This window comes from Schistocerca gregaria, chromosome X (genome assembly GCF_023897955.1).
Source record: "Schistocerca gregaria isolate iqSchGreg1 chromosome X, iqSchGreg1.2, whole genome shotgun sequence".
NCBI lineage: Eukaryota > Metazoa > Arthropoda > Insecta > Orthoptera > Acrididae > Schistocerca > Schistocerca gregaria.
Window position 1 is genome coordinate 697,220,415 of NC_064931.1, and position 22,651 is coordinate 697,243,065.

The window sequence follows — 22,651 nt, forward strand, 5'->3', positions numbered from 1 at the left end:
CCATTTTCACGTCGTCGTCATCATTGTAACAGTTGCCACTGTTGTGCTGTTTGAGGTAGAGGAACAGATGGTAATCACTCGACGCAAGATCAGAACTGTAAGGTGGGTGGTCAAAAACTTCCCAGCCAAAACTGTCCAATAAATTGCGGGTCTGACCTGCAGTGAGAGATCTTGCATTGTCATGGAAAAGGAAAATTACCTTTGTCAGTATGCTGCATCTTTTGTTGTAAATCAATCTACGTAGCTTTCTCAGAGTTCGGCAGTATGCTTCCGCATTGATAGTGGTTCCTCGTTGCAAGAAGTCTACCAACAAAACACCATGCCTATCCCAAAACACTGATGTCATGATTCTGCGCTGGGACAGAGTCTGTTTGGTCTTCACCTTTACAGGCGAGCGTGTGTGTGTCTCCATTCCATGCTCTGTTGCTTCGATTCGGGCGTGATATGCAAAACCCATGTTTCATCTCCAGTTATGATCTGACTCAAGAAGCTGTCACCTTCTTCATGGTAACAAGTCAAGAACTTGATCGCACACTCAAGTCTTTGATATTTGTGGTCCTCTGTTAGGAGTTTTGGGACCCAATGGGAGCATAGTTTCCTAAACTTTAGGTGTTCAGAAACAATGTTGTAAAGCACTGATTTCGACAGGTCAGGAAATTTGAGAGACCTTTTATTGCAAAGCGCCTGTTTTCATGAATCCTTGCTTCAACTGAAGCCACCAAATCGTCTGTAATCAAAGAAGGGCAACCAGAGCAGTCCTCATCATGGACATTGTCACGGCCACCTTTGAATTCTTGTACCCACTTACACACTTTGCTTTCACTCATAACAGTATCACCGTACACTTCGCAAATCTGTTGATGAATTTCTGCAGCAGACAGGTTCCTTGCTGAACCTTACACGCGGTGGGCGTTGATAGTCTTAAAAGTTTTGAAAGCAGAGAACAGAACCATACAGGTTAGCTACAGAGCTGAAATTGTGTACAGTTGTTCCTGGGGCGTGCTGGTACACGGTGCATGTGCTCGTTGCAGTATGCGAGCAAACTACTAGTGTCTACAGCAAAACAGACCTTACTTGAAAAACATGCCTTGTACAATAACATGAACCTAGTTTCAAGGTAGAAACAAAAGTTTACTTATATTTTGTGCCTCCAGGATCAACTGTCTCACAAATCACTAATATAATTACAAATGTTTCAGAAATGACAACTGTAAAAAAAACTAATGCCACAAACAAGAATATAGAGACTCCAGACACAGTTATAATAATGCCATCTGACAAACCTTTTGGCTTGTGTAATCTCGTTGCTCCACCTGTGTTAACCTCTGGACTATGGCGCATCAACGCTGGACTGTTATCAGTATGTGAGCTCTTGGTGGGATTTAATGCCGCCCTAAGTGGCCTCCCTAGTAAACAGAAAATAAAAATAAATCAGAAACAGAATTAGTTACAAATACTAACACCTACTCATAGTTTGCACTGTAACATTGTAATATGGTAACTAACACTATCTTGCAACTATAAATAAATAAATATCTAAAACTAACATGTTTAATAAACAGTCAAAGAAAAAATCGTCTGCTTACCAAGTGACAGCTGACATAAGCACAAAACACTTTCCGAAATAAGGTTCTTTCAAGCGGCATACAACAGGAAAAAGCTTAGTAAGAAACAATGTTACTTAGGAGTTGCAAAAAAAGCCACCCAAAATACCCGGTCAAGTGACACAACAAGACAGAATTTTCAGTATTTATTTCCTCCAAGTCCAGTCATCAGCTAGTATCCACGAGGAGTCTCAGTTGCTATTTCTTGCTGGGGAAAAGGAATCTTATTCTAAAGCTAAAATTGCATTATGCTCCTGGACAAAACTTAAGGACGAAAGTAACTTTCGCATAACATTGCCATGTAACACAGCTCGATGAAACTTTAACCACACCTAGGCTGAACTAATACAGTATTTACAGTAGGTAAGTGAAAGAAATATGCAATGTGGTAAACAGAATGACACTTATTTTAAGACAATAATTACAGTGTACTCAATGCAATTCATGATGGTCCCCTAGACTTTACCAACAGCAGAACATGGTTCTTAATAGGATATGTCATACCATGGATACCAATGCATGCTCTGCGATGTGTTCCCATGTTGGGCACGAGGATGGTAGGGGATTCTTGTGGTCAGGCATTCCATCCCTCCTCCAGAGCAATTGACAACTGTTCCATGGCTGTCTGTGCATGTGGACATGCTGCAATACGTCTGCCCAACGCATCTCACACATGCTCAGTGGCACTTAAGTTGCAATGAACAGGCCAAGTCCACTCACTGAATATCCTCTCATTCCAAGAGCTCCTTCACCTGCACTGTTCAACGTGCTTGCACATTGTCACCCATAAAAATGAAGTCAGGGCCAAATGCATGCTTAAAAAGATGCCCACAGGGAAGAAGTACAGTGCCACAATACTAATGGCCAGTGAATTTACCACTTTTAAAGATCTAGAAGTCAGTATGCAAATGCAGCATTATGCCTGCCCACACCATAGCACCTGCACTACAAAAATGACCATGTCTGACAATGTGCTATTATGCACCCTCATATGGTGAGAGGTGGCAACACTTAATGCACAGAGGAACAATGTTAAACATCGTCCAGGTGTAACGATGTGGGCAAAGAAATCCCATCTCTGAGCGTGGTACACTCACCAGTCAATGGTATTGTGAAACTGTACTCCTTCCCCGTGTGTGTCTTTTCAGGGGTGCATTTTTATGGATTATAATGTGTGACTCAAACAGCGCAGATGGAGCAGCTCTTGGAACAAGAGGGTATTTGATGAATGGACTAGCCTGTCCATTCTCCTAACTTAAATCCCATAAATGTACTGTGGAGACAAACTGCAGCACATCCGTATGTGCACCAAAGACCAACCTGCAGACACCAACAATGGTGGAGTAATGGAACATCCTACCACAAGCACTCTTACTCACCTTATGGGAAGAAGGGCAGCACGTTTCAGAGCATGCACTGCAATCACTTAAAATCGTGGTGACTTCAGTGTAGTTACTGTCTTCGAATAAAAGAGTAATGTCTATTTCTTTCAGTTACCTTCTGTACTATACTGTAGCTGTTCTTTCTATGTGTGAGCCAAGTTTCATCAAGCTATGTTACTTGATAGTGACATGTCATATGAATGTTAAAGTTTTGTTCTTAAGTTTTGCCACAGACTTTTGTTTCTGCAACTACATAGTAACCAGAACATTTTTTGACTGTTTATGTAGCTGCAGTTTCATAGTGAAGAAACCTTTTGCTATGGATAAGGTCAACATGGACAATTTTACAACCCAATCAAAAGAACACACTACCAAGCTCAAAGCAACAATGCTCTTGGCCCTTAACACCTATTTTATGATAAAAATTGGAATTAACTTCTTTTTGAAGCCCAGCACAAAAAGGCGCTTTTACTCCTCGCAACATATTTTGGACAGAAAATAGAATGTTTTATTTGACACCTGCTGCAACTCCCTTACTGGTACCGGTTTTCTGCTGGTCCTACAAAAAAACTGTTACAGATGAGAGAAGTGAAAATTATGACTGGGAGTACTAAAAAGGTCATTCCTTAACAAATAATCACACAAAGAATAAGACTGAATTCCTTGTTGGTTCTTTCATAATACAACAAGATATATAAAGTACCTAATGTGCACAAGGTAGACTAGATGCCAGCTAACTGAATCATGTTACACAATACAATATGGCAAAATAAAATGTGTAGCACACAAAAGTGCAAAATCTGGTGGAACATTTGAGTCATCCATGAGTGAGACACTTTTCTGTGCTTTTAAATGGCTCCACTAACCATTTCAAAGATTTGTGTTGCAACATATAAGAGAGATTTAACCTGAAATGGAAAGATAAAATTTGTGATTGATGTAACTGGGCTCATTCCTTCTTAACAACAGAAGCATTTGGTATGATCCCACAGAAGTCGTCATTTGGCCGCATGGAAAAGTTTCCCAACTCCACTAGCATTGCAGACAGTATGCCAGCATATGATTCCCAGGGAAAACAAAAAATAACAGTACAATACTTAGCTTCAAGTCTTTAGGAAGTTCGCAATGCCAGAATATCTTAACACTATGTCTCATCACTGACCAAGCAGAAGAAAATTTTGCAGGTGGTGCAATGCTCTGGATGTTACATTCTACCTTTGATTGAATAGATATAGTGAGAGCCATTCGGAAAGTGATAATTTTGAATAAGGTTAACATATAAAATGAGGATGAACAACAGCAAGCTAATTGATTACCATACAAACAGAATAGGAAAAAATTTATAGGAGTATCAAACCAAGTGTGTCATAGTAGCATTAATATCAGACATTTATGTACGCTCTTTTGAATTTGCCACTGATATGATTCACATAACAGGAGATTATGAACTTAGCTGCAAATTCCTACTGTTTTACATCACTTAGATCGAGCAACCTATTCATCTAAACTTGGTGATCCACAAGGGCCCAATATAAGAGTCTGTGAAGATAGTACAGCAGAGTCCCGTCCCGTCCCGCTAATCCGAATGTTCGGTTAATCTGAACATGAAAAATGTTAGTCTACGGGAAACTGTGTGGTGAACTGCTGTACATACACTATTTTAATTTACACAGTACAGTAAACATGTATTAGAAAAATTGGCAGCAAGAAAACATTAGGTTTAAACAATGTATAACAATGAAAGGAAAGCTGACAAACCTACTAAAATACAGTGGAAATTTTATCCCTACTTTTTAGATGACAAAAGCTCAGTCGTCGTTTTTTGGTGTAATGAAGACAGTCTGTTATATGATGCATAATTGCACCATAGTCTCAAACATCAAGTCAGCAGGTGTAGCAGTGGGCTGTTGCTCCAAATGATGTAGCGTGAGGTCAAAGGCTTCTGCTGTGTCACTGCATAGCACCAGCTCTCCTTTGTCACTTTCAGGCTCATTGTCACTTCCGTCACAGCAGTCCCTTCTTCCTGGTCTCGAGTCACAGCAGCAACTAAATCAGCATCACTACAGTTCTCCTCACATGCCCCATTTGCTGCCATCTACTCATCTACATTTCCTTTACTAGCTTCTTCACATCCAGGGATTGTCGGTATCATTTGTAGTAGATTTTCCTCTTCATTTTCAACGAGGTTGTCCTGATATTCAAGAGATGTCCACCGTTTTCTCCACGATTTTCTCAGAGTATTTTCTGAAATATTGTGTCATGCCTCAGTGTCGCAATAAATAACATCCTTCACATTGGTCTTTTTTATTTTGTCCACTAAAGGAAAGTTATCATCTTTGATCAGCAGTCTTAAAAATTGTTTTCCGTAAATCAGTTCTAATGTTTGCAGTATGCCCTGGTCCATCGGCTGTAGAAGTGGTGTAACATTTGGCAGCAAAAAATTCGCCAAAATTTCTTCATCACATAATTCCTCAGTGCTTGGGTGAGATGGCGTGTTATCAATCGAAAGGATCGCATGGGGGGACACACAATTTTCCTTAGAAAACCGTCGAACAGAGAGAACAAACTGGCCCAGAAGCCATTCTTTGAACAGCTTACCATCCATCCATGCATTTTTCTGGTTGTCATAATATATGGGCAGGGACTCCATGTTGCAGTTTTTAAGAGCTCTGGGCCTAACGGGTCTGCCGATCAGCATTAAAGGCAGCTTCTGATTACCAACAGCGTTGCTGCACGCTAATAAAGTCTCACGATCGTTGCACATTTTAAAACCAGGAGCATGGTCTTTTGCTTTTGATGCCAAGCTTTCTGTTCGCAGTGCCCTAAAATGAAGGCCAGTCTCGTCAGTGTTATAAATATGTTGGGGAGAATACTTTCCCCCTCATTTTTTCAAACTCACCGAAGTATTCCTTCGCTGCATCATGGTCAGAAGAAAGCTTAGCTGACAGATTCTATGACGTTTTTTGAGTCTGTCCAATCAACCCGTACTCGCACTAAAAGACTCATCACCATTCATTAACTTGTTCAGGTAAACAGCCTTCTCCTACACCAATGCTCCACTAAAAGGAGCTCCCCTTTCTCTTTCCTGCATAAACCAAAGGAAAAGAGGTTCATCCACTTTATCATACTGGAACTGTTTAAAATTCTGCCGTGTTTCAAGTGTTTTCCCCTAAGACGTTGCATAGGACTGTTCAAGCTTCACTTGGTTCTACTTCCAATCACAAATGGTTGCTTTACCAACATCTACTTCCGTTGCCAGTTTAGAAACATTCTCACCATTGTCTATCCGCTTCAAAGCATTCAGTTTTTCTTTGAGAGTTGACGTATGTTTCAGTTTACTCATGACAAAAATACGTACACCACTACACCTGAATGAACACAACTGTTACGCATGCCAGCAATCAATAACATAACTAAGCACTTTGCGAGCCAACTGGCAATGCACTGACCTCAGACACTATAAAGGTCTCAACAGTGCACAACAACAAGGGCAGGGAGTCAGAGTGACTCATTGTTTCCACAGTTGTTCCCATTTGTTACCATGCTTCATTCTAGAAACTTGTCACTGTAATTCCGGCTAATCTGAACAAATCGGTAATTCGAACAAGATCTGGCCCCAATTAGTTCGGATTAATGGGACTTTACTGTATACAATGTGTCTTTCAAGAATTGCTAGGTGAGTTATAAGCACTCATCAACATAGTTTCCAATAACTGTTTTGCACCATTGGTAAATCCACAGAAGAGACTGTTAATCATGTTTTCCAAAGAATTATTAAGTGGTTCTCTGAAAATCTGCTCTCCCTAAATTTTTTGAAAAAACCACTACATTCAGTTCTGCGCAACAAACAATCATACTAACAACTGATGTAACACATGAACAGGTGTCAGTAAACTGGGTAGAAGGGTCCATATGATTGGGTCTACTTATCAATGAAAACAAACTGGCACAAGCATGATATCCATCTTCTCAAACAATTAAGTTAAGCTATTTTTGTTCTTCATATAATTGCTAGTCTCTGAAACAAACATATTAACCTCTAAGCATATTTTCACTCAGTAATATATTACAGAATAATTTTCTGGCATAGCTCATCACTCAGAAATTAATTATTGATTGCACAAAAGTGAGCAGTATGAATAATGTGTGTTCATTGTAAATGATTCATCAGAATTTTAGAATAATGATGTCCATCCATACAACATTAAGAGGGCTCAGAAAGGAGTTAAATATGCAGAAAGAAAGTTTTGATCAATTGCCCAGAACCAAAAAATGCTAGACATGCAGCAATGGAAGATTCAAATCTAACCCAAAATATTTTCTCCTGGGCAACTCCTCCTATTCCATGGAGGAATTTCTGTTTAAAAATTAATAGACTGTAAAAAATCATTTGTTTCTAATTGTTGTTGCACGAGTAGGACTAAAAAAAATGATTAATGTTAACACTAATCACATATACACTTCTGCAACTCATTCCACATGGTTCAAATGATCTGTGGAGTATGTAACTAAAAGAGCTTCCTCTCTCGCCACACAGGTGAACACCTCACTAAAGTGAATCTTGAGCACATTCAGGTCATGGGAGCCCCAAGACAAATATGTTAGCTTCCATCTAATTCACCATTAACAACAGATAAGCTAAAAGCCTGATACTGCCATCAATGCAGTAATTTATTTCCAAATTCTGTCATCCCTGGAGAGGGAGGGAGGGAGGGGGGCTGGGTTGGGGGGGGGGGGGGGGGGGGGGGGAGGGCAGCAGCAGATTCGGAGAACACCACTTGTCACTCAGATTATCCTGGTTTTTAATGTTATCAATCAGCTACTTCTTAAAATCATGCCCTGAAATGAGGTCCATTCTGTCAGATTTTGATGATGATACCTAGAATAGCTTTTTATTGCCCTCCCAATCCCTGCAATATCCTTGCCACACCCTTTGCTCCTCCTGCACCCAACTCCCTACCCTATGGCTTCAACCACTGTGACAGTTCCCACTGCAAGACTGGCACTATATGCCCTCCTACCACCACCTACACCAGCCCTATAACTGGCAAAATATGTATTATCAAAGAGAGAGCCACCTGTGAAACAGCATGTTGTGTACCAGCTGTTATATAAACAATGTTAGGCCTTTTACAACAGCATGACTACCACAAAGTTATCAGGATGAAAGGGCGTAGGCACAGGGTGTATACTGGCAATACACAGTATCCTGTTGCAGAGTGTCCTCTACAACATGACAGTCATGACCTTGGTGCTTGTTTCACCACACGGTTCATCTGGATTCTTTCAGTCTCTCAGAATTCCTCGGGTGGGACTTAACGCTACAACATGTCCTTGGTTCTCGCCACCCACCTGGCCTTAATTTACATTAATTTTATCCATCTTAGATTTACTCCTTTCTTCACCCCATTTTAGTTTTCTACATCTTTCAATTTCTGACTGACCTATCTACTTTTTACCGCCCCCTTCCACCTCTATTACATACAATGCACTTAGCTTTCTACTCTTATTAACTCATGCATAATGTTTTTGCACTGATATCTGTCTTGCCTATTACCCTGTCTTCCACCTTTATGCTCTCGGGGTTTTCAAATCTCTGCAGTGCAGTCCCCAACTACCAGTATTCCCATTCGATAAGTATCATTACCTAGGGTCCTGAGTGAATTTTCCAAACTATACTCCTTTACCTGAAACTTTCCAGTCCTTTTCCTTCATCCCTCTTCCCTCCCATTCAACCCTTCTGAAAGGAGGAGGCGGCGGCACTGGTTCCGCAAGCTTGCACACAAGACATTTTTTTAATGTGTACATTCTCCTGCTGCCACTTGGTGAGATTTTTTTTATTTATCCAATTACGTTATATATACTTATTACATTGATGTGCAAGTTCACAGCATTTTTGTTTTGCATGTTGGTATTCAGGTTGCTATGTGTGTATCAATTGTCATTTTTTTACTGTTTGTGGTTACATATTGCCATTTGACTGGAGTGTCAAGTGGAGAAATCAGAACATTTCCAACATTCTTCTGTTTGAGTTTAATGGGGGGGGGGGGGGGGGGGGGTAACAGCACGGAGGCAGTCAGAAGCATTTGCACAATGTATGGGGTCAATGCCATTGGACAGAGCACGGCAGGAAAATGGTTCTCTCATTATAAGGAGAATCATTTTGACATTAGGGATTCTCCACATTCAGGAAGATCTTTGGGGTTTGATGAACATTGTTTAAATGCATTAATCCACAACAATCTAGATAAGTGTACTAAAGAACTGGTAAATTTGATGAGCTGTGATCATTCTTCCATTACATGACATATGCTTGCATTGTTGATGGTTAAAAAATTGGGTACATTGGTACCCCATTCTCTAAGCCAAATAACAAGTATTGGGAGCAGCCATATGTGCACATCTGCTTGCTCGTCAACAAATGGCTCAGGAACAACATTGACCATTCCTGTTGTGTATTGTTACTGGTAATGAGAAATGGTATCTTTATGCTAACATACAGAAAAGAAAGGAATGGTTGACACTAAACAAAGCAACAGCAACTCATACAAAGCCCTGCGCACACCCACAAAAGTACTGTTATGCATCTGCCAGAACAGCGATGGTGTGGTGTACTACAAATTGCTTCCCCAAGATGTAACCATCACTGCTGACAATTACTGTCAACGACTGATTCCTCTTGCCTACACAATCCAAGAACGACGACCAGGAAGACTGAGTGAAGTAATGCTACTCCATGACAACACCCACCTGTATTCAGATACTGATGAAGAAACCTATACAGGAGTTGGATTGGGAAGTCATTCCACACCCATCTTATACACCTGATCTTGAATCCTCAGATTTTTCACTTTTTCCACACTAACAACCTCTCCAGATGAAAATGTGCTCTGAACATGACTCGACGAGTTCAAGTCGCAGCCACAAGATCTCTTACAGATGCAGAATAAAAAGATTACCCCAGTGTTGGTAAACTGTTGTAAATAGTGAAGGAGGATACATTATTGATGACTAAAGTCCCTTAGATGTATCTGTTGCGTTTATTGAACTGATGGAAAACCTATCAAACTTATGCGCCAACCCAGTATGTAGTGGCCATCCAAGCACTTTATTCACATCATACATAAATATCTGCATCAAGTAACCTTGCAGTTTCTTACTCTGTACGCTAAGAGCCATGGAATTTGAATTATGTGACCATACCATACAGCTTTCTTGAAGCAATGCCCTCCCCTCAGTATTTCTCAGAATTTGTCAATAGAATTTGAAAGATTTCGAGATGTCTGCCAATCTACATGTGCTGACACTAAGAGCCACTGCACTAGCCATAAAGCAGTGAACTGCTTGACCTTGGGCTGTGACAATTTCATATGCATAGCTAGAAATAAGTATCATACATGACCATGAACATCACTGTAAAATACGTTCACAAAAGCTTGGTACTTCTTCGCATCATTTCAATCACAGTAAGTGGTCAGATTGTAGTGCAAGGTGTGAGTGTTGTCAGCCCTGTGGGAGATTTCCTCCTCTTAACATTCCACTGAACAATCTGCACTGTTACTGGATTATGGGGAAAGAAAAAAAAAAGGGGGGAGAGGGTCTGCCATACTGGATTTATACGATTTTGCCATATTCAACAGTTTACAGCTTCCTTCACCACCTTATCAATTTTTACCGTTTTCTGGATGAACACATGAGGGGCAGTCAAATGAAAACTGAACACTGATCACAATGAGACCACAGAATGGCTCCATTCAAAAGTTATCACTATAAGCATTGAGTCATTTATCCAACAGGAGACGAGACAATCAATTTCTGTTTTGTAGCATGTGGTTGGCCACTGACGGATCCACAACTGTACCAATTCTTGCACTTCGTTGTCCAATGCATGTCTCTTCAGGTTTCTGAAGATGTGAAAATCACAAGACTGTACAGAGGATGCTGAAATGTTTCCTAACCAAATCGCTGAAGTGTAGCCTTCGTTTGATTGGCAGTGTTGGGGCCAGCATTATTGTGCAACAGATGATTCTGACTGACAACATTCCAACAGCCCGAGCGCAAATGGCAAAGTCAATAGTAGAAACCTCCCACACCTCACCTGGCACAGAAATACAAAGCTGTTCACACAAGTTCTGGTGTTAGGCTGACCTGTCCTCTGCTCATTGCATTCCTCTAACATGAAATCACAATCAATCTGCAGTGCTACGAAGACTTTTGCAGAAACTTCGATGTGTCACAAAGTTAGAACACGCAGAATGTCGTCCGACATAATCATCCTGTTGGATGACGATGCACGACTTGGTTAGGAAACACTGCAACATCCTCTGTACTGGCCAGATCTTTCACCATGTGATATCATATCTTTGGCAACCTGAAGAAAGACATGTGGACATCAGTTTCAGTTTGACGAGGAAGTACAAGAGTAGGTGTGTGTGTGTGTGTGTGTGTGTGTGTGTGTGTGTGTGTGTGTGTGTGTGTGTGTGTGTGTGTCCCCTTCAGCAGCCGGCCATGTTCTGTGGAACAGGTGTCAATCTCTCTTCTCCCAGTGGAATAAATGTCTTAACTTATGTGGTGATTACTTCTGAACAGAACCATTCCATGGTCTCATTATGGTGGGTGTTCGGTTTTCATTTCACTGCTCCTTATAATTTTTAACTGTGTGTTTTAAGGCATAATTTGTTGGTGTGGCATATCAAGGAAAAAATCGGCAGCCCCCAGGCACTGTTACTGAAAAGAAATATGAACCAAAAGTAAAATTTTAGATTTAGGCATTCCTAACTATCATATGGCTTCTTTGTGGGCTCCCCATTCAGCAAGCCCTGGGGTCACAGTAATTATGTCACTATAATTGAAAGTATTTTCACTCTTAAACTGTATTTTCCCCAACAGTGCTGTCTTCTAGAGCATTACCATTATTTTTAATGCATTTAAAATGCTGTTACAATCATAGTATTTATGGTTTATTGAAGCACTAACACCAAACCTTCATACTGAATGGGCGAGTCAAATTTAATATAAATGGGTTGATCAGTTTTCAAGACATGGTTCCTGAAGAGGGGCAGCAGCCTTTTCAGTAGTTGCAGGGGCAACAGTCTGGATGATTGACTGATCTGGCCTTGCAACATTAACCAAAACGGCCTTGCTGTGCTGGTACTGCGAACGGCTGAAAGCAAGGGGAAACTACAGCCGTAATTTTTCCCGAGGACATGCAGCTTTACTGTATGATTAAATGATGATGGCATCCTCTTGGGTAAAATATTCCGGAGGTAAAATAGTCCCCCATTCGGATCTCCGGGCGGGGACTACTCAGGAGGATGTCGTTATCAGGAGAAAAAAAACTGGCGTTCTACGGATCGGAGCGTGGAATGTCAGATCCCTTAATCGGGCAGGTAGGTTAGAAAATTTAAAAAGGGAAATGGATAGGTTAAAGTTAGATATAGTGGGAATTAGTGAAGTTCGGTGGCAGGAGGAACAAGACTTCTGGTCAGGTGATTACAGGGTTATAAACACAAAATCAAATAGGGGTAATGCAGGAGTAGGTTTAATCATGAATAGGAAAATAGGAATGCGAGTAAGCTACTACAAACAGCATAGCGAACGCATTATTGTGGCCAAGATAGATACGAAGCCCACACCTACTACAGTAGTACAAGTTTATATGCCAACTAGCTCTGCAGATGATGAAGAAATTGAAGAAATGTACGATGAAATAAAAGAAATTATTCAGATAGTGAAGGGAGACGAAAATTTAATAGTAATGGGTGACTGGAATTCGAGTGTAGGAAAAGGAAGAGAAGGAAACATAGTAGGTGAATATGGATTGGGGCTAAGAAATGAAAGAGGAAGCCGCCTAGTAGAATTTTGCACAGAGCACAACTTAATCATAGCTAACACTTGGTTGAAGAATCATGAAAGAAAATGTATACGTGGAAGAACCCTGGAGATACTAAAAGGTATCAGATAGATTATACACTCCTGGATATTGAAATAAGAACACCGTGAATTCATTGTCCCAGGAAGGGGAAACTTTATTGACACATTCCTGGGGTCAGATACATCACATGATCACACTGACAGATTCACAGGCACATAGACACAGGCAACAGAGCATGCACAATATCGGCACTAGTACAGTGTATATCCACCTTTCGCAGCAATGCAGGCTGCTATTCTCACATGGAGACGATCGTAGAGATGCTGGATGTAGTCCTGTGGAACAGCTTGCCATGCCATTTCCACCTGGCGCCTCAGTTGGACCAGCATTCGTGCTGGACGTGCAGATCGCGTGAGACGACGCTTCATCCAGTCCCAAGCATGCTCAATGGGGGACAGATCCAGAGATCTTGCTGGCCAGGGTAGTTGACTTACACCTTCTAGCGCACGTTGGGTGGCACGGGATACATGCGGAAGTGCATTGTCCTGTTGGAACAGCAAGTTCCCTTGCCGGTCTAGGAATGGTAGAACGATGGGTTCGATGACGGTTTGGATGTACCGTGCACTATTCAGTGTCCCCTCGACGATCACCAGAGGTGTACGGCCAGTGTAGGAGATCGCTCCCCACACCATGATGCCGGGTGTTGGCCCTGTGTGCCTCGGTCGTATGCAGTCCTGATTGTGGCGCTCACCTGCACGGCGCCAAACACGCATACGACCATCATTGGCACCAAGGCAGAAGCGACTCTCATCGCTGAAGACGACACGTCTCCATTCGTCCCTCCATTCACGCCTGTCGCGACACCACTGGAGGCGGGCTGCACGATGTTGGGGCGTGAGCGGAAGACGGCCTAACGGTGTGCGGGAGCGTAGCCCAGCTTCATGGAGATGGTTGCGAATGGTCCTCGCCGATACCCCAGGAGCAACAGTGTCCCTAATTTGCTGGGAAGTGGCGGTGCGGTCCCCTACAGCAGTGCGTAGGATCCTACGGCCTTGGCGTGCATCCGTGCGTCGCTGCGGTCCGGTCCCAGGACGACGGGCACGTGCACCTTCCGCCGACCACTGGCGACAACATCGATGTACTGTGGAGACCTCACGCCCCACGTGTTGAGCAATTCGGCGGTACGTCCACCCGGCCTCCCGCATGCCCACTATACGCCCTCGCTCAAAGTCCGTCAGCTGCACATACGGTTCACGTCCACGCTGTCGCGGCATGCTACCAGTGTTAAAGACTGCGATGGAGCTCCGTATGCCACGGCAAACTGACTCACACTGACGGCGGCGGTGCACAAATGCTGTGCAGCTAGCGCCATTCGACGTCCAACACCGCGGTTCCTGGTGTGTCCGCTGTGCCGTGCGTGTGATCATTGCTTGTACAGCCCTCTCGCAGTGTCCGGAGCAAGTATGGTGGGTCTGACACACCGGTGTCAATGTGTTCTTTTTTCCATTTCCAGGAGTGTATAATGGTAAGACAGAGATTTAGGAACCAGGTTTTAAGTTGTAAGACATTTCCAGGGGCAGATGTGGACTCTGACCACAATCTATTGGTTATGACCTGTAGATTAAAACTGAAGAAACTGCAAAAATGTGGGAAATTAAGGAGATGGGACCTGGATAAACTGAAAGAACCAGAGGTTGTACAGAGTTTCAGGGAGAGCATAAGGGAACAATTGACAGGAATAAGGGAAAGAAATACAGTAGAAGAAGAATGGGTAGCTCTGAGGGATGAAGTAGTGAAGGCAACAGAGGATCAAGTAGGTACAAAGACGAGGGCTGCTAGAAATCCTTGGGTAACAGAAGAAATATTGAATTTAATTGATGAAAGGAGAAAATATAAAAATGCAGTAAATGAAGCAGGCAAAAAGGAATACAAACGTCTCAAAAATGAGATCGACAGGAAGTGCAAAATGGCTAAACAGGGATGGCTAGAGGACAAATGTAAGGATGTAGAAGCTTATCACACTAGGGGTAAGATAGATACTGCCTACAGGAAAATTAAAGAGACCTTTGGAGAGAAGAGAACCAAGTGTATGAATATCAAGAGCTCAGATGGCAGCCAAGTTCTAAGCAAAGAACGGAAGGCAGAAAGGTGGAAGGAGTATATAGAAGGTTTATACAAGGGCAATGTACTTGAGGACAATATTATGGAAATGGAAGAGGATGTAGATGAAGACGAAATGGGAGATACGATACTGCGTGAAGAGTTTGACAGAGCACTGAAAGACCTGAGTCGAACCAAGGCCCCCGGACTAGACAACATTCCATTAGAACTACTGACGGCCTTGGGACAACCAGTCCTGAGAAAACTCTACCAGCTGGTGACCAAGATGTATGAGACAGGCGAAATACCCTCAGACTTCAAGAAGAATATAATAATTCAAATCCCAAAGAAAGCAGGTGCTGACAGATGTGAAAATTACCGAACTATCAGTTTAATAAGCCACGGCTGCAAAATACTAACGCGAATTCTTTACAGACGAATGGAAAAACTGGTAGATGCAGACCTCGGGGAGGATCAGTTTGGATTCCGTCGAAATGTTGGAACACGTGAGGCAATACTGACCCTACGACTTATCTTAGAAGAAAGATTAAGAAAAGGCAAACCTACGTTTCTAGCATTTGTAGACTTAGAGAAAGCTTTTGACAATGTTGACTGGAATACTCTTTTTGAAATTCTAAAGGTGGCAGGGGTAAAATACAGGGAGCGAAAGGCTATTTATAATTTGTACAGAAACCAGATGGCAGTCATAAGAGTCGAGGGGCATGAAAGGGAAGCAGTGGTTGGGAAAGGAGTGAGACAGGGTTGTAGCCTCTCCCCGATGTTATTCAATCTGTATATTGAGCAAGCAGTAAAGGAAACAAAAGAAAAATTTGGAGTAGGTATTAAAATTCATGGAGACGAAGTAAAAACTTTGAGGTTCGCCGATGACATTGTAATTCTGTCAGAGACGGCAAAGGACTAGGAAGAGCAGTTGAACGGAATGGACAGTGTCTTGAAAGGAGGATATAAGATGAACATTAACAAAAGCAAAACGAGGATAATGGAATGTAGTCAAATTAAATCGGGTGATGCTGAGGGAATTAGATTAGGAAATGAGACACTTAAAGTAGTAAAGGAGTTTTGCTATTTAGGAAGTAAAATAACTGATGATGGTCGAAGTAGAGAGGATATAAAATGTAGACTGGCAATGGCAAGGAAAGCGTTTCTGAAGAAGAGAAATTTGTTAACATCGAATATAGATTTATGTATCAGGAAGTCGTTTCTGAAAGTATTTGTTTGGAGTGTAGCCATGTATGGAAGTGAAACATGGACGATAACTAGTTTGGACAAGAAGAGAATAGAAGCTTTCGAAATGTGGTGCTACAGAAGAATACTGAAGATAAGGTGGATAGATCACGTAACTAATGAGGAGGTATTGAATAGGATTGGGGACAAGAGAAGTTTGTGGCACAACTTGACTAGAAGAAGGGATCGGTTGGTAGGACATGTTTTGAGGCATCAAGGGATCACAAATTTAGCATTGGAGGGCAGCGTGGAGGGTAAAAATCGTAGAGGGAGACCGAGAGATGAGTACACTAAGCAGATTCAGAAGGATGTAGGTTGCAGTAGGTACTGGGAGATGAAGCAGCTTGCACAGGATAGAGTAGCATGGAGAGCTGCATCAAACCAGTCTCAGGACTGAAGACAACAACAAACAACATGAATAAAACCTATACTCTAGCTTGCAAGTGACTTTAAACCCCCTAAGAAGAAGAAAAAGAAAGCTCGTGTGTGTGTGTGTGTGTGTGTGTGTGTGTGTGTGTGTGTGTGTGTGTGTGTGTGTGTGTAAAAAACTGATGAAATAACTTTATCACTAGCTATGACAATGAATGTCAATTTTTACTCTCAGACTTAAAATCTATTACAAATATTATGAAAAAGCTCCAAATGTTGAGCACTCGGTTTTCAGTTTTAACGGTATGGTAGGCATTGAGAATGAACTACCCTCAGAGGAAAACATTCATTCATCTTACATTTCAGAATCACTGTTGGGCGAACACTTCTGCCGTCCGCACGCGGACTAAGAACCCGAATTATGAGCGAGTCGAGTTTCCGACGTCCCATCGTGGAGCAGCAAGTTGAGGAATCTTCCACAAAGTGATGGGTAATATCCAGCACGTCCGGTATTCTGAACGTGTGTTTCAACGTTGTCCAATGAGATGGCAGAACGCCACCTACGTCACAAGCACGCCAACTCCCTTCAAGAGAGCAGTGAGGCGCCATATTGGCATTGAGTTGAAGCCTGTATTAGGTATCCCGTTTCAGAGGACTAGCAAATTGACGTGATCTCTCGAAAACCCGGCTTTAATTGTATGATTCGTTATAATAAAATGACGATAAACGTCATATTCTTGGTAAAGGAATTATAGTAACTTGCTTATTATGAGAGGCAGTGCTACATTGAGGATCCATAAAAAAAAAGCATCGTCCTTGATACAATTTGCTATAATTAAATTTCAGTCAGTAACATTCCTACGATTACAGCTTTCAGGAGACGGAAGGGCTGCGTTCACAGTGGCATATACAACGGTCGTCGGGCTCCCGTCACTGGTAACATCGGCCGACCGCTTTGTCACGGAGCGTCCGACCTGCTTAGTCAGTTTGTGGCAGGGTCAAGGTGGTTAGACTATTCTATGTATAAAGTAGGTCAGATTTTTACTCCAAGGGTGGGATGGATACCACGACTCCTCTGTGCTTGGAGATGAGTACTGCAGTGTGGCGTTTGCTATTATAAAGACGCAAAATGCAAGAAAATAAGCTATATCTGTCTAAAAAAACGTGGCGAGTATTGTACACTCTGTCGTCAGTTATTGGAATTACCACACAAGTTTTACGAATATGAGACGAAGGGGAAAAACGCCATGCCACTAAAGTTGGGAACGCTATATTTTTGACACCACTTTCTTTCCCCTACCTAATATTAGTGTCAGAAAGACCCACTATCTTAGAATTTAAAATGACATTCTTGATGTTCTTCGTATTTATACGTGTATATTATGAAACTGTGTACTTTCCAACGACACGCCTTAAGGATCTCTCCCAGATACCTTATTCCGAGTACGGTATATCAAGTGGTATATCAAGTGGTATATCAAGTGGTATATCAAGTGGTATATCAAGTGGTATATCAAGTGGTATGCTGTGAACATTGTGTTTTTCCAATGCCGTTATGAGCAAATGATGGGTAAGTTACGTGGTAAAATAGATACTGTTTTTATTATATGACACGCAGATAAATTTTATCTCTGAGTAAGCCACAATTATTTTATTAGTAAAAGATCTGTTGTTTCATTCCAGCTTACTTTACGGTCAAAGTGATGAAAATTAATGCAATACTGGCGGAATATTCAGATAATCGGAACCTAGTACTGGAAACTTCAATGGTCTTTAAACACTTATCAGTGGCAGTATTATTTCAGGGTGAGTGTTGCTGTTAACGAAGGAAATCATGTATATCAGTGTCTTTTTAGTGCACTTGCACAAAGCACAGGTTCAAAATTCGCTGAAGAATAAATCTCACATTTAGGAGTATTAGTGGTGCAAGAGTGAAGACATTACCTTTTTAATTAGCCTTTAGGGCATCGTATATAGCATTCAGCATATCACAGAAAAACTTTGAAAATGTACTGTTCAGAACGTGCTACAACGAGTTATAGGCCTGAATACTGGAAAGACGTATGGGCCAGATGTCAAATACTGGCGTGTCACATCTAGTTTTACTCGAGCCACAACTGCATCTTAAGTGTGAGTATCTGGTTTTTAACAATGATCGGATCACATCTCTACAAGTACTCGAAATTAGCTTTCGTTGTTCGAAAGTTTTTCACGTACTGTGTGTCTTCGGCTTTACATACTCAAGATAATTAGTGGTGACCTTGAAAAAGCAAGATTGCAAACTATATGTTTTGATCAAGTTATTTGAAGTTGTGCAGACATACGTTAATTAACCTTCAATGACTCATTTAGCATACGTATGAAAGATATAAGTTAGAATAAGATACTATGAACACGCATAGCACTGAAAAGTGGGCGCGCGCACACCATCACATTTGCAAGTCACTTCATGTAACAGAATCATCACTCTACTGGAATAAAAACGCCAGTAGGCAGTGATGATAATTTATAGGCAGCTAATGTCCACCTACAACAACCAATAAAGACCTACTACAGTAACTTCAAGCAGAAGATACGCCATTCTTCTCACTCTAACGACTTTTTGAGGTTATAATATACACCTAAAATATTCGATAAGGATTTTCTCTATTTGTTGTTGCCAATAAACGTGTGATGTCAGTCCATAGATTCTGAACCATACCCCGATTACGTTATTTTTATCCTCAGGATGCCACAAACTCACTCTTTCTTAGATTAAATTTATCAGATTCTCACAACCCATATGTGAGAACATGGGGCGATTTGACTGAAGAAAAACTGATTCGAATATCACCGATTGTTGTCTGGAGTGTGTGTGTGTTTGGGTGATGAGATCGGCTACAGTATGACCTCGCTCATAGTTGCGTACTGATTTGAAAAGATCGGCCGATGTCTGTCGTCGGCGGCATAAGCCGATATTTGTGCCACTGTGAACGTAGCCTAAGACGTTATGTATCGCTACACGTGTTTGTGCTCGGGTCAGCGTAATTAGTAGCGCCACAGATTCATAACGAAGAGGGTGATGGGTTGGTGGTTTGCGTTCATCTTTTTCTAACTTTCGCTTTTTTAATGGGTTCTGATACTTTATTAGTTTATACAAGAATATATACCATAACTCTGAAGTTACGTAAATATAAGTGAGCTCTTTGAGAAGTGTTCTATTGGCTTAACGTATAGGACAGCTTGCACTAAGATATTTTACCCTCCTTTCTTTTAAGTTTCGTAATTCACATGTCGTCAAGATTCTGTTGCTGAACAGGAGCAGTGATCAAGTAAGTATGATGTTAGGCTTTTACTGAAAAGTGGGAATGGTGAAATAATTTTTACGTTATTTGGAGAACTATTGTAAATTTGTATTGGCGCTATTTGTAATCGGACTTTTGTAAGCCGATGTCCTTATTGACTGGACGTGGTACTTTCCTTTTTGCCTTGAAATGAAATTATCGTATGACATTGTTGGCCAGGAGGTCCCACTCGGGTTCGGCTGCAATCTGCAAGTCTTATTTCAGTCGGCGCCACATTGGGTGACATGCTGCCGATGACCAGAACAACACGACACCCAGCCCCTAAGCGGAGGAAATCTCCAACCCAGCCGGAAATCGAACCCAGGCCCAGTGCATGGGAGACAAGCACGTTACTACCCAGGTAAGCAGGCATGACCACGGATGTTCAGGTATGTTTATGCACATGGTAATATGGAATATGACAACGGAGGAAATGTGCGTTTCAATTGGGTCAACGTAGGTATTTTATGCGTGCCCATTTTGTAAACGGTGTGATTTACGAGCCAGAAACAGCCGACAACTGCCAGTGAAGCGCGTTGTGATCTTGTGTAGCGCATTGGGGCACACGTACCGTACGCACAAGTCGCATCGTTTCTGAGTGTTCAGCAGAGTACTGAACTTGGCTCGCTCAGGGTTAACGTTCAAAAGTTGACAGCTTTAGGATGCATGATGCGGTAGGCTGTGCATCGGGAGTGAATCGTGAAACTTGCCTCCAAATGTGACACACACATTTTCTTCAGTAGTCGCCATTTGCGGGTAACAAGACAGGCTCCGATGCCAGTATAAGAAGAATCATCTCCTAATATCAAATTCAGTTACTCAAGGCGCTGGAACCTAAAGTCACATCGATATTTTAAAATTCGGCACTCCACAGCCGACCATGAATGAAAACTGCACAGACCACAATAATGGAAGCCCTTAAGCTGCTTTTCATGGCCACAACGTTTTTGAAGTTGGCAACAGATAGGTAAGATGCTGTTATTTCAAGTTTTTCTCACAAATGTGACAGTGGATGCAGGCTGTCTGTCAACACTTTCAATGAAGCCCTGCCTCACTGTCCACTGAAATATAAGCACAAGATCATACACTAAGTCAGTGTGTAACGTCAATAAGACTCTGTGTGGAATGAGTCTATCTTTCATGGATATGATATTGCGTGCCTATTTCAATAGGTGTTGTCAATAGCCTTTGATGTATCTCATTCTTTGTAAAATACTTTCCCTTTCATTCAGTTACCATTTAACAGTTTCAGTTTCCAATTTTATGTGCTGTGGCTAACAGTGGATATTGTGAATAAAAAAAAAAACCTTGCTTGACGTGATGTGGTTTATCAGGGAACTGAGAGGCTCTTTTTGGTGAGCTGTTACTTGTGAGCTGAATTCAATCACAAGTACCCCTCTTCCCCGGAGATCTGTAGTCAGAAATTACATACTTGGCTCCACGAATCAGCACAGTTTCAGATAACTCAGATTGCCCTTTTTTCATATGAAATGCTGTTAAATATGGATGAAGGGCAACAGGGTGATTCCATATTTATAGATTTCCAAAAAGCATTTGATATGCTGCCTCACTGCAGACAAAGGTACGAGCATATGGAATAAGTTGCTAGATGTGTGGGTGGCTCGAAGACTTAATATAACGAAATACATCGTCTTCGACTTCAAGGGAAGTGCTGTTGATCTGCTACAATTTTCTGTATACATAAATGATACTCCGGACAGGATGGGCAGCAATCTGCGGTTTTTTGTTGATGATGCTGTGGTGTACGGGAAAGTGTTGAAGATGACTGACTGTGGAATGATACCAGATGACTAAGACAAACTTTGTAGTTGGAGTAATGAATGGCAGCTGGCTCTAAACACTGAATAATTTAAGTTAATGCGAAACAGTAGAAAAAACAAACCTGTAATGTTTGGACACGGCATTAGTAGTGTCCAGCTTGACACAGTCATACCTATTAATATCTAAACAATGTTGCAAAGTGATATGAAATGGAACGAGCATGTGAGGACTGTGATAGGTAAGGCTAATGGTCAACTTCGGTTTACCAAAAGGTAAAGGTGACCGCATATAAGCCAGCGCTACGTATGTTGAGTATTTGGCATCCGCATTGGGCCAGATTAAAGGAAGGCATTGAAGCAATTCAGAGGTGGGCTACTAGATTTGTTACCAGTAGGTCCTAACAACACACAAGTGTTACAGAGGTGCTTCAAGAACTCACATGGTGATCCCTGGAGGGAAGGAAAAGTTCTTTTTGAGGAACACTATTCAGAAAATTTAGAGAACCTGCATTTGAAGCTACTGCAGAACAATCCTATGGCCACCAACATACATTTCGCGTACGAACCATAAAGATAAGATACGACAAATTACGGTTTATATGGAAGCATATAAACAGTATCTCACACTTTATCTGCATGTGGAACACAAAAGGAGAGAACTAGTAGCAGAGACCCAATTCCATAGCGAATAGTGTGCACCACAAGCATATTATTGTCAATATGTTTTGGATAAATTGCAGCATCCATCGTAAATCTATGGTGCAACTCAGTATATTGCACAATAATGAATATTACTATAGGTGACAGAAGTGATACAAGTCACGCAAAATCCTACAACTGACCAGGAATCAAACTCCGAGAGCCTTGAATCCTTATTCTGCCATTCTACCACTGAACAAATAATGGAATACTTTCCAGAGTAAAAAGGTATTACACCATTTTATTCTCAAATTAAATGTTGTTACTGGGACAT

At 41.6% G+C, this 22,651-nt stretch overlaps 1 protein-coding gene across 3 annotated transcripts in view; it reads right to left on the bottom strand.

Moving 5' to 3' along the window:
* Positions 1–22,651, bottom strand: part of LOC126298498 (CCR4-NOT transcription complex subunit 2) — a 137,251-nt gene that overhangs the window by 51,808 nt on the left and 62,792 nt on the right. For all 3 annotated transcript variants that reach the window (XM_049989835.1, XM_049989836.1, XM_049989837.1), the window contains exon 3: positions 1,284–1,406. In XM_049989835.1, the coding sequence (XP_049845792.1) occupies positions 1,284–1,406 (123 nt within the window). The remainder of the gene's footprint in view (positions 1–1,283; positions 1,407–22,651) is intronic.